Raw genomic sequence first — 12,753 nt, 5'->3', positions numbered from 1 at the left:
TGGACGTTCCCCTCCCCCCTATTCAGAATTACCTCCTTTAGAACAGATTCTTAGAACTGGAGGAGCTGGGCAAAGGTGTGAGTCAACAAGTGCATTTCCTTGTCACTGGCAGCACCCCTCAAAACCTTTGCACCCGGCCCCACACTCGCCAGCCCAGCCTGCACGGCCCCTTCTTCCCAGTGTCCTAACTCCTTCCTCCCACCTACAGCCGCCCAACCCTCCCCACCTTTCTCCAGCCTCTCTCCATTCACTCTGCGTCACAAAAAATCTGGGCGCAGGAAATGGTAGGCGGACAGGCAGACAGACAGATGGACAGCTGTGTGTCCGTAGGTTCCCTGTGGCCAGCAAGCCCGGCCCTTCCTTTTCCCCGGGAAGCCCTCAAGGCTGGGCTGGACCTCTCGTCCTGCCCTCCCAGGACTGTGCTGCCGACAGTGAGGAGCCCCCACACTCCGAGGGCGGGGCCACCTCATGATGCTCAGGTCCCCACCCCCCTCGAACCGCACAGCCAGGGCGTCCTGGGTAACAAGGGCCGCCACACCAGCCGCTGCCCAGTAGCCCGTGGCCCTCTCTGTCCCAGAAGTCACGCGCCCAGTCGCCTCTCAGCGCCCACTGCTGAGCTGCAGGCAGGGCATGGGGACGAAGCATGCCCATTTCCCCAGGGGCGAAAGCAAGCCCCTGTCAAGGCGCCAGAAGGCAGCACACTTTGCACCCAGCCAAGCCCCAGCCCTCCCCACGCCCCCTGCACCCGTGCCATCTGCCTCTGTTCCCAGGTAGGCAGTAACCTGCACAGGTGCCCTGTGGGGACCAGGTCACACGGCAGCAGCCGACCCCGGGAAAGATGGACTGTCCCCACGTGTGTGTGTGTGTGTGTGTGTGTGTATGTATATATGTGTGTGTGTGTGTGTGTGTGTGTGTGTGTGTGTGTGTGTGTGTGTGTGTGTGTGTGTGTTTGCACGTGACCTTGGCCCAGCCCGAGCCCGGCTGGAAACATCAGCTGTCTCCTGACCCCAGGTGCACCACCTGGAGTTCGGCCAGCCTGGAGGAAAGGGTAACGGTAGGGGGCGGGGGAGAGGGTCCCTCCTCAGGCAGCTCTGGGCTGGCTCCAGCCCCATAAATACCCTCAGGCCCAGAGGGAGGGCCACACACCATGGGGCGCTGGGAGCCGGTGGTCTTGGGCCTCGCCTGCTGGCTGGCTGTAGCGAGTGCGGCGAAGGTAAGTGAGAGCCCAGCAGAGGGGTCGGGCCAGGGGAGGGGTCCCTCTCTCCTCCGCTGAGCCAGACCTGGAAACTGGGGACAGGGCCCAGCGGAGGGAAGACAGGCAGACAGAGTCGCTGGCAGAAAGAGCCAGACTGAGAAAGAGAACCCAACAACAGACGTACCAGCCTTTCCCGGGCACTTTGCATTTTGTGTTCTGCCCTTCGCAGGATGACTCAGGCTGCCAGATAAAATACTGGGTGCTCAATTCAACTTGAATTTCACATAAACCACGAGTAATTTTTGGTATATGTTCCACCCAATATGTAGGACATACACTAAAAAAAGAAAATCATTATTTATCTGAAATTCAAGTGTAACTGGGCAACCTGAATTTTTATTTGCTGAGTCGGCCACCTGACCCACAACACCCCTCTGGCTCCTTCCTCTCTCTAGAGATGTCAACGTTGTCCCTCTTTTCCAGAAGGGGAGACAGGGGCCCAGAGCAGACAAGGGGTGTGCCCAACATCACACAGCCACAGTGGCTGAGCAGGAATCTGGAACCTGGGCTAGTCCAGCCCTGGAGTCCGGCTCGAAGTGTAACCTCCATCTCCTGGCCCTCCCGCCGCCTGCTTGCTACAGCTTGCTACAGCTCCCCTCCCCAGCGAGAGTCAGGAGGCCCAGCTGACCCTCCCGGGGCAGCCATAACGTCTGACCTCCCTCACTGCCCTCCTGCAGTGTGCGGGACAGGGCAGGGAAACACTTCCAGGGTGGAGGAAACAGCCGCACGCAGACGGGACTGAGCTGGTCCCTCCACCCCTCAGCCTGCTCTCTCAGGCCGCGCTCTTCCCACCCCTGCTGTCCGGAGGTTCGAACCCCTGCTGCCTGGTTCCGGGCGCCTTCTGCCCCCGAGAGAAGGTCACTCTCCTTCAGGGGAGCTCTCTTCTGGGTGCTGAGGGGGCCCTGGTTCCCTCCGTGTTGCTCCAGAGCCAGCGACACCCCTCCCCGCCGGCCTCGATGGCCGGGGTCCCCATGCCTTGCCCCACCGCGGGGCCCTCAGGCTGATCTCAGTCACACAGAGACACTTTTGGGCTGCTACCCGCCGGGCGCTGACCTGGCCCGTGCCCTCTCCCAGCAGCCAGGGAGGCTGATCAGGAAAAATGCCTGGAGGCCGGGGGCGTGGAGGCTCCTCGGGGACCGGGGAGAGAGAGAGAGAGAGAGAGAGAGAGAGAGACAGGAGCCAGCCTGGGCTTGCCGCCTGGGCCCAACCCCCAGGCACCTGGGAGGTGTTGCTTCCAGCCCCTTCTTCTCCAGTTCCAGCCGGCCTCATCCCCACCCCAGGAGGGCAGGGGGCCCCTCTCAGCACAGACTTCAGAGGGCAGCTGGGATCCCGCCAGGCCTGGGATGTGGGGCTGCCCTGCCCTCGCCCACCTAGAACCTAGAGCAGGTGAGAGCCAGGAAGCATGGACCTGTGCTCACCCTGGACCACGGGGTAGAGCACTGGGAGGGGAGAAGGGCCTGGCTCTGAGTTCAGACAGCAGTTTCCCAGCAGCGACTTCAAACAGGAAAGCCTCAGTGTTCCCTCCAGGAACAATGGGTAGATGAGCACCAGCCCCCAGGATGCTGGTGAGGATGGGACGCGTTGGTCCACGGGGGGCCAGCTCTGCGCAAGGGCTGGATATGCAGCGGCGGTTCCGGCGGCCTTCGGGGGCAGGGTTCTTTCCCGGCTTGGAGCACAGGGGCTGTGAGGACTTGAGGGGACACCGTCGGGGGAGATGAGCGGACGAGAAAGACGGGCCCACCGCTCAGGGAGAGCACGGCTGGGCGTGAAACATTCAGTGTCCATGGTGCACCTACCACTGCTGGCAGCTGGACGAGCAAACGGGCCACGAGGGAGATACTGTCGTCACCCATCTTACAGGAGGGGAAACTGAGGCTCAAGGGCATAGGCGGCCACAGTGCGAATCCAAACCTCCACCCCACCTGTCCCGGCCTTCTTGGAAGGCTTTCCTGAGGACACACTGCTTGAACCAGCCTCCTTTGAGATTCAGGGAGCAGGACACCCAGGGGGCGAGTGGGGAGTGAGCCCCCTCCTCAAGCAATGGGGGCAGGTGGCAGGGGTCTCGGTCTCAGGTGCAGATGGGCCCCTCCTTGAAGCTGTCTCTGGGGAGCCTCTGGGCACCCGGGGCCTGCGGGTGGGCTCCCTGCCCCCAGGGGCTGACCAGCCCAAGCCCCCCTGATCTCCTGCCTCCCATCCCAGCTGGGCGCCGTGTACACGGAGGGCGGCTTCGTGGAAGGCGTCAACAAGAAGCTGGGCCTCCTCGGCGACTATGTCGACATCTTCAAGGGCATCCCCTATGCCGCCGCCCCCAAGCCCCTGGAGAACCCCCAGCGACACCCCGGCTGGCAAGGTGGGAGTGGGTGAGGGTGGGGCAGGCCCTGTGGCTGGGGGGCCCATCCTCACCCCAACCCCTCCGGCCGTCCCCAGGAACCCTGAAGGCCAAGAACTTCAAGAAGCGATGCCTGCAGGCCACCATCACCCAGGACAGCACCTACGGGAAAGAGGACTGCCTCTACCTCAACATCTGGGTCCCCCAGGGCAGGAAGGAAGGTCTGCTCTCCCCACACACCCTCCAGCTCCCCTCGCCCTGCAGGAAGCCCCCAAGTAGCCAGAGGCCGGGTCCCTGCCCCTGGGTTGTGTCTGGGGGCTTCAGAGCTGAACTTCCCTGACATCAGCACAGAGCGGGGAGGGGGCTCATCTGGGGTCCCCGTGCCTGCTCCCCCCACCTCAGTCTCCCGGAACCTGCCTGTCATGATCTGGATCTACGGAGGTGCCTTCCTCATGGGGTCCAGCCACGGGGCCAACTTTCTCAGCAACTACCTGTACGACGGGGAGGAGATCGCCACTCGGGGCAACGTCATCGTGGTCAGTTTCAACTACCGCGTCGGCCCCCTGGGCTTCCTCAGCACCGGGGACTCCAACCTGCCAGGTCCGCTGGGCACCTGGGGCACTGGGGGTGGGAGTGAGCGTGCCCGGCCCCTAAGCTCTGAGCCCAGCGGGGACGCCCCTCAGCAACCCTTGTCCTGAAACAACTCCCGACATCCCCCCAGAAAGGCCCAGAATCCTATCTGCAGAGTGAGGGAGCTGGAGCTGGACCGTGAGACACAGCTGTAGCGAAAGAGAAGAGGTTGCCAGCCAGACCCAGAGAGACCCGGGGGGCAGGGGCAGGGAGCTAAGTGAAAGAGACAGGAGCTGGGACACCGAGGCAGTGACTCGGGGACACAGAAGCCCCAGGATAGACAAGAGGGACTATGGCCCAGCGGGAGAGAGCTGAGCAGCCCTGGCCCTCCTGCTCCCCGTCCCGAGCCTGAGACCCGCTCCCCCAGCTCCCACCCAACCAGCCTCCCGGGGACGCACCAGGACGTAACATCCTGGGGCTCCAGAGGGTCTCCGCAGTCGGGGACATCCTCATCCCGCCCACACGGACCGCGCACCTTGCGTGGGCCAGGCCCCTAGCACCCCGTTCTGGGCTGAGGGTCCCCGATGAAGGCCCCTCCCTACCTGTCCCCAGGTAACTATGGCCTTCGGGATCAGCACATGGCCATCGCTTGGGTGAAGAGGAACATTGCAGCCTTTGGGGGAGACCCTGACAACATCACCGTCTTTGGGGAATCAGCCGGAGGTGCCAGCGCCTCTCTGCAGGTCTGGGGACCCCTAATGGGGGGCCTGCCCCCAAGGGTGTGGGAGGGAGGTGATGTGGATGGCGAGGAGCGGGGCTGGAGCTGACGTGTGGGGTGTCCTTGGCCGAGCCCCGTAGACGGGGGGCGGGGTGGGGGCGAGGCTGGTGACAGGACCTCTGTGTATTGCAGACCCTCTCTCCCTACAACAAGGGCCTCATCAAGCGAGCCATCAGCCAGAGTGGCGTGGCACTGTGCCCCTGGGCCATCCAGAAGAACCCCCTCTTCTGGGCCAAAAGGGTAAGGAGGAGCTGTGGGGGGAGGAGCCTTCCTCCTTTCCACTCTCTGTCCTGGACCCCGTGTTCTCTGCCCTGAGCACTGCCTCTCCCCAACCCCCAGATCGCAGAGAAGGTGGGCTGCCCCTTGAACGATACTGGCAGGATGGCCAGGTGTCTGAAGATCACCGACCCCCGTGCCCTGATATTGGCCTATAAGATGCCCCTGGCAGGCACGAAGTGTGAGTAAGGGCTGCTGGGCGGGGGACACGGGGGCTCCACATTGCACGCCAGGTCTGATCCTGGCTCTGTCGCCAGCTCGCTGGCGTCCCCAGGCAGCTTGCTGCCACCACTGCCCTTGCAGGCCTCAGTGGCCTCGGCCGTAAGGGGAGGAGGGGCCGTTCTTTCCTCTTGTCTTCGGTGGGTCACGACCCCTTTGAGAAGCTGATGAATGTTTAGTCCCCATCCCCCAACCATGCACACATATGCAGTCATCTGTACACAATTTTTGGCAGACTCATGGACCCCAGACCAAGAGCCTCTGTACTAAACGAACATTCATTCTTTCTTCCGCTCATTCATTCAACAACATTTCCTGAACACCCGCTGTAGCATCTGGCCCTTCCAGCTCTGCTACTCTGTACCCCGGGAAGGTCAGGGGGACCCCAGCAGCAGAATCCTGTGAGCGTCAGTCTCATCAGCCCAGTAGGTGAGGATTCTCTCTTGCTCCTTCTTCTAAGGCAAAGCATAATGGGACCCCATCATCTGTATTTCACCTAATGTGAATTAAACCATAAGTGCTAGGCAAAACGAAACCAAAGCAAACAACATGGCCCCAAATGCAAACCAACTTCATATCCGAGGGTTCCGCATCTGGGGAGTCAACCAACTGCAGATGGAAAACATTAAAAAAAAAAAAATTCCGGAAAGTTCCCAAAAGCAAAACTTGAGTTTGCCTCTCCCTGGCAACTATTTACATAGAGTTTGCATGGCATTTACAACTATTTACATAGCATTTACATTGTATTAGGTATTATAAGTAACCTAGAAATGATTTAAAGTACACGGGTGAATGTGGGTAGGTTACATGCAAACACTGCACCATTTTATATAAGAGACTGGAGCACCTGGATGTTGGTGTCCTGGTAGCAATACCCGTGGATTTGCAGAAATGCGACTCTATTTCCTTTTGAGCTGAACTGGAGGGAAAACGGGCCAGGCCTCATGAAGGCAGGGCAACCCTCTGCCCTGAGCCAGCCATATGGTCCTTTCCAGGCCAGTTCAGGGGGTCTCGCACCATTTCCGGCTAACACACTGGAACCCAGCGCGGAGAGGGGGCACTCTTTCTCCATCGTTCCCCTCAATGATTTCGAGGGCTTCCTCCTCCCTGATTTAGGCCCAGCAAGAAAAGAGGGACAGGAAAGGGACATCAGCTGCAGCGAGAGGACAGTCTTGGCCCCTGGACCAGTGGTTCTCAACCTGGGCGATTTTGTGCCCAGGGAACACGTGGCAGAGTCTGGAGACACTTTTGGTGGTCACAGCTGGGGAGAGGGTGTTACTGGTGTCCAGTGGGTCAAGGCCAGGGAGGCCGTTAAACACCGCGCACTGTGCAGGACGGCCCCTACGACAGGATGATCGGGCCCGAATGGCAGCAGCGCTGAAGCCGAGGAGCCCTGGTCTCCGTCAAAGGAGGCAGGTCTCCGCAGCGGCCTCAGGATGGAGTCAGCTCCTGCCCCGGAGGTTGAGGGGCGGGGCAGGTGGGTACCGGAAGGTGTGAAAACCTGCTGCTCTCCCCCACCCCAGACCCCTTGCTGCACTATCTGGGCTTCCTCCCTGTCATCGATGGAGACTTCATCCCCAGTGACCCCGTCAACCTGTACGCCAACGCTGCCGACATCGACTACATAGCAGGCACCAACGACATGGACGGCCACATCTTTGCCAGCGTCGAGATGCCAGCCATCAGCAAGGACAAACAGGCCATCACAGAGTAAGTGGGGGGCTGGCACAGGGACGGTGCCCCAGGGCAGCTGGGGGAGGCATCGACAGAATGAGGAAGTCAGCACCGTGGCAGTGACGGGGGGGGGGGGGGGGTCGCCCGTGGCCTCCTGCAACATAGGGGTGCAGATACCCTCCTGTGGGCATGGGGTGGAGGATCCAGTGCCAGCTTGGACTCTGCAGGGAGGACTTCTACAAGCTGGTCAGCGGGCTCACCATCACCAAGGGGCCCAGAGGTGCCAACGCCACCTTTGACGTCTACACCAAGCCCTGGGCCCAAGACTCGTCCCAGGAGACCAAGAAGAAGACCGTGGTGCACTTTGAGACCGACGTCCTCTTCCTGATGCCCACGGAGATCGCCGTGGCCCAGCACAAGACCAAGGCCAAGTGAGGAGGGGGGCGCGGGGCTGGCCCCCCTGGGATCACCCACCTTCCCAGCGAGGCCTGGCAGGTGGGCGGCTCCCAGGTGTCCGAGAGGCCTGGGAAAGGCATGCTCAGTGCCCGCCTGTGCCTGCACCATCTGCCAGGCCTGACGGAGCTTGAGAGGGCCCCTCTTCCCCTCCCAGCCTTGAGGGCTTTACAAAACCCTCCTGTGACCCTCTGCCCAGCGCAGCCCTGCATGCTCTCCCACACCCCACAGCTCTTCCCATCGGAAAGTCCTTGAGTCCGCCTTCCATCCCTCATGCTGTGTAGAAGGAGGGAAACACTGGGTGATGTTCTCGCCTGTGGGTTTCGAATTTGCCAACTTTCAAAATAAGCCTGTGGCCACATTAAAAACCTCCATATAATGATAGCCAGTGAAAATAAAAAATAAGTTAGGAATGTTTAAAAAGCAGAAAGATAAAATTACACCTAGAAGTCTGGGATGAAAGCTTTGCAATAAATTTAGCTCTGAGGTTCCTGTCAGTCAAAGCAAAAAGGGAAATATCTGAGGGGATATACTACCTTGTCCAATCAAATCCAGAATACAAATTCACTTGCGGAGAAAAACAATCTGTTTTTTTTTTTTTTTGGCTGTGCCATGCAGCATGTGGGATCTTAGTTCCCCGACCAGGGATTGAACCCGTGCCCCCTGCAGTGGAAGCGTGGAGTCTTAACCCCTGGACCGCCAGGGAAGTCACAAAAACAATCTTTCTTGATCCTGAATTATGAAAGGAAGATGCCTCCCTACGTTTGGTGGAGGCGAAGTATAAATACAATTGAAATTGTAGAACCCATGAAGTCATAAATGTGGCCACAGCTCTCCTTCCCCCAGGTGTAATGATCCAGATCCTTCCTGAGTCCTTTTTGAAAAAATACTTTATATTTATCTATGTATCTATTTATTTATTTATTTTGGCCTCCCTGCGTGGCTTGCGGGATCTTAGTTCCCCGACCAAGGATTGAACCCGAGCCCTCGGCAGTGAAAGCGCCGGGTCCTAACCATTGGACCACCAGGGAAGTCCCCTTCTGAGTCTTGTGGGAGTTCCCCAGACCCTTCCCTGCTCTCCCCATGGCCTTCCCCTGGGGCCCCATGTCCGGGGCGGGCGGCCCCAGGTGAGGACCCGGCCAACCTGGGTGGCCTCCATGCCCTCCTCAGGAGCGCCAAGACCTACACCTACCTATTCTCCCACCCGTCTCGGATGCCCTTCTACCCCAGCTGGGTGGGGGCTGACCATGCAGACGACCTCCAGTACGTCTTCGGGAAGCCCTTCGCCACCCCGCTGGGCTACCGGTCCCAAGACAGGACTGTCTCCAAGGCCATGATCGCCTACTGGACCAACTTTGCCAGAACTGGGTAAGGCAGCGGTGAGGGTGGCCTCCTGCCACCTTGTCCTGCAGGCCTGGGGTCCAGTCCCTGTTCCCTCACTTACACTTATCCTCTCTGAGCCTCGGTACCCCCGTCTGTGTAAGGCTCAGAGCTCCTGGCTGGGCCTCAGGATGCACACGTGCCCAGCCAGTGCCCAGGAGACACGGAAGTGCTTACGGGGCAAAGGGTGGAGGACTGCCCAGGAGAGCCGGGGCAGAGCTGGGCCAGGGACCTGGGTCTACAGCCTGCCGTGAGCCCCTCGGCCCCAGCCAGCTACCCAGCCTTTTTTCTCACTCTGCAGGGATCCTAACATGGGCCACTCGGCTGTGCCCACGCACTGGTATCCCTACACCCTGGAAAGCGGCAACTACCTGGAAATCAATAAGAAGATGGATGGCAGCTCCATGAAGCAGCACCTAAGGACCAATTACCTGCAGTACTGGACCGTGACCTACCAGGCACTGCCCACGGAGACCGGCGAGGGGGCCGCCCCCGCGACCCCCGCGGGCGACTCTGAGCCCACCCCCGCGACCCCCGCGGGCGACTCTGAGGCCACCCCCGCGCCCCCCGCGGGCGACTCTGAGGCCACCCCCGCGACCCCCGCGGGCGACTCTTGAGGCCACCTCCGTGTCCCCCCGCGGGCGACTCTGAGCCCAACCCCGCGACCCCCGCGGGCGACTCTGAGGTGGCTCAGATGCCCATAGTCATCGGCTTCTAATGTCCTTGGCCTCCAGAGGCCACAGGGTGGGACCCCAGGGCCCACCTTCCCTCCCAAGCTCTTCCTGAATAAAGCCTCATCCCCCTCTGTCTGGCATCTCTTTTTGCTCCCAAGACCCAGCTGGAGGAAGGGGGGACCTCGGCTCTAGTGACAGCACCCAGCCCAAGGGTTTCACCCTGATCTGTCAGCCCTCAAGCTCCAGGAAGCCGACAGGACCATCCTCATTTTGGAGAGGAGGAAACAGGTTCAAAGAAGTGAAGCGTCAGGGCCAGGACTGGGGTTCTGGTGTGGATCCCTCCACACAAGGCTGCTGGCTCCGAGGGGCTGGGCTCTGCAGGCGGTGGCCGCCTCTGGACCAGTAGAGCCCAGCCACGGCCAGGTCCTCTGGGGTGCGGGGAGGGACCTCTGTGTTCTAACTACGGTCTGGTGAGAGAAACGAATTCTGCCTTCAGCTGGATGCGAGTCAGTGAGCGGGTGAAGCATTGTACTGGAAGGGTCAGAAGCCAAGGGTGCAGGAGAACTGGGCGTTGGGCAGTGCCCGATGTCTCTGGCAGAGTCGGCGGGGGGCAGGCAGAGGTCAGAGTCAGGGTCATGTCCACCTCTGGGAGTCTAGCCCAGGCACATGCCCAAGGTCATCAGAGCAAGATTCAAACCCAGCGACGCCACAGCCAGTGCTTGCAACCATGTTGGGGCTTCTTCTCCCCGCTCCCCTCCATTCTTTAGTCACTGTGGGGTGGGGGTGAGGGATCAGAGATTCCGGAGTCCTGAGCAGCTCAGCCTCGGGGCTGGGGGGTGGGAGGGGGGGGGTGCAGCAGCACCGGGGGTCAGCCGGCCACCCTCCCTCTCCAGCCACAGATGGAAGTCTGAGCCTGGGCAGCGAGTCCTGCAGCCCCACGCAGCAGAGCTGAACAGGGGGCAAACCTGGCCCCCCGAGGAGCAGGGGTCACCCCAGGCTGGCCTGTGACCACCTTGGCGGCTCTGGGCTTCCTGGCCTGGTCGGGTGTAAAAGACTGAGGGAGATAGCCCCTCTCTGCAGTGTGGGCTCTCCCGGTGACTAGCCCTGCTCTCGGCCGATGGAGCCCAAGGATGCAATGTATCCCTGCTCTGCACGCACATGACTTCTCTAAGTGTTTCTACCTGCTGGGTCTGCTCTCAGGAGCCTCCTCTGGGCCTGGACACTGCTGTGACATGGTACTTCTCTCCCTTGCTGGGGGAGAGAACAGTTGTGCCTATCATTCAGGAAATCATGTCCCTGGATGGCTGGGCCACATCACAATGGCCGGCATCCAGCTGTGTGCTCAGTCCCTAGGCTGCACGGAGAAGGCCTCCCTGGCAGGCGCGAGCCCTGCCGTGTGTCTGGGTGACACCTGCAGCCGTCGGGACAACTTGGGGACGCCTCGTAATTCATCTGACTCTTGCCTTTCCAGGCTTTATCCAGGGGATGAAGCTGAAAATACCAAGGTGCAGGCCAGAGGCCTGTCCAGAGTCCTGGAGGCTCCCTGATGGGCCAAGTGGTAACCCTTCAACTCCTATCATGATGAAGCCCTGGGGGAACACACAGGTGAGCTCAGGTCAGAGTCTGCTTATCACCCTGACGAGACGTGGTGCTTCCGTATGTCGTTGGCAAGGCTGTGCCCAAGCGTGTCTGTGGGTTGGCAGTCCCGGGGGCATCCCCCCCTCCCCGCTCCCACGCCTCATCTTTCAACTTTCCCCACGGGAAAGGTTCAAACAACCCCCCTCCCCATGATATAACCAAAACACAGACTTGGACAAAGAATGCAGCCATTCTAGGGGACTGCAAGCTCTAAGGGCTCCGGCCCAGCTAACCTTCAGGACAAAGTCAGTACCAACACAACTGCACTTGTAAACTGGTGAGTGCGTAAGACGGTGGACCTCAGAACCACACGGCCTCTGACTTTATCTTGGCTAGAGAGGGACAATGCAGGGGTCCTTCACTGGCAGGAATCAGCCTCCTTATCCTGGCAAACCAGCACTCACCCGGGATTCATCAGACGCCAGCCCGGATGAGTGGCCACCACGTGCCGGACACAGAGAGGCAGGACGCCTTCTAGCGAGTTTCTGAGTGAAATCAATTGTATGAAGAGTTGCAGAAAATCCTAGAGTTGCTGGAAATCCTAGTTCACACGAGCAGAAATGCTTAAGGAACGAGGCCCAGCTGTAGCCTTAAAAGCTGCATCACAAATACTTCCCCCGGATGTGAAACCAGCAGGAAAAGGAATTCTGATGTCAGAGACAAGGATTCCAGGAGGTCAAGGGTCGATCACAGGGCCCTGGAGGATGCAGAGCCCCTGCTGTCCATAGTCCACTGGCTAATAATGACCCCCTGGCCTGTTCCTTCCCACATTGCACTTTTTGATCTGTTGACAATTTCTCCCCACTTAGTGCTGATGAAATTCCAGAGTTTGACCTTGAAATCTACAAGTGGTAGACTGGTGGTCAAGACACTCTAACAGGACAAGGAGAAAATGTTCCCTCTTCCTCGAAAGCTGTAGAAATCAGCTTGCATATGTCAATCCCAGTCTACTATATATAATATAGATAACTAATGAGAACCTACTGTATAGCATTCTGAACTCTACTCAGTACTCTGTAATAACCTATATGGGAAAAGAATCTAAAAAAAGAGTGGCTATATGTATATGTATAATTGATTCACTTTGCTGTGCAGCAGAAACTAACACAACATTGTAAATCAACTATACTCCAATAAAAATTAATTAAAAAAAAAATTTTGCCACTAAGAAAAAAAAGAAAAGCAGCTTGGGAGGAAGTTATTTTTTAAAAATCTGGGATAAAAATATATATAACATAAAAATGTTAATTTTATAAACAAATGAACATTTATTTAAATATTAAATTATTAAATAGATTATTTATTTAAAGATTTATTTATTTATTTGGCTGCGTCGGGTCTTCGTTGCGGCTCTCGGGCTTCTCTCTAGTTGTTGTGCGTGGGCTCCAGAGCACGCGGGCTCAGTAGTTGCGGCACGCAGGCTCTCTAGTTGTGGCCCACAGGTTTAGTTGCCCTGCGGCATGTGGGATCTTAGTTCCCCGACCAGGGATCGAACCCACGTCCCCTG

General features: G+C 58.8%; 1 protein-coding gene across 1 annotated transcript; it reads left to right on the top strand.

The window, feature by feature from the left end:
- Window positions 1–1,147: 1,147 nt before the first annotated feature.
- On the top strand, window positions 1,148–9,652 carry CEL (carboxyl ester lipase). The gene is given in 12 exon segments (XM_068553788.1): window positions 1,148–1,213; window positions 3,455–3,605; window positions 3,683–3,805; window positions 3,987–4,184; window positions 4,767–4,897; window positions 5,065–5,172; window positions 5,272–5,389; window positions 6,951–7,137; window positions 7,329–7,532; window positions 8,725–8,922; window positions 9,236–9,548; window positions 9,551–9,652. Coding segments are annotated over 12 exon segments (1,899 nt in total).
- Window positions 9,653–12,753: the final 3,101 nt, after the last annotated feature.

The sequence above is a fragment of the Eschrichtius robustus genome, chromosome 10, assembly GCF_028021215.1.
Source record: "Eschrichtius robustus isolate mEscRob2 chromosome 10, mEscRob2.pri, whole genome shotgun sequence".
Classification (NCBI taxonomy): Eukaryota; Metazoa; Chordata; class Mammalia; order Artiodactyla; family Eschrichtiidae; genus Eschrichtius; species Eschrichtius robustus.
This window is presented reverse-complemented; position numbering and strand designations above follow the sequence as displayed.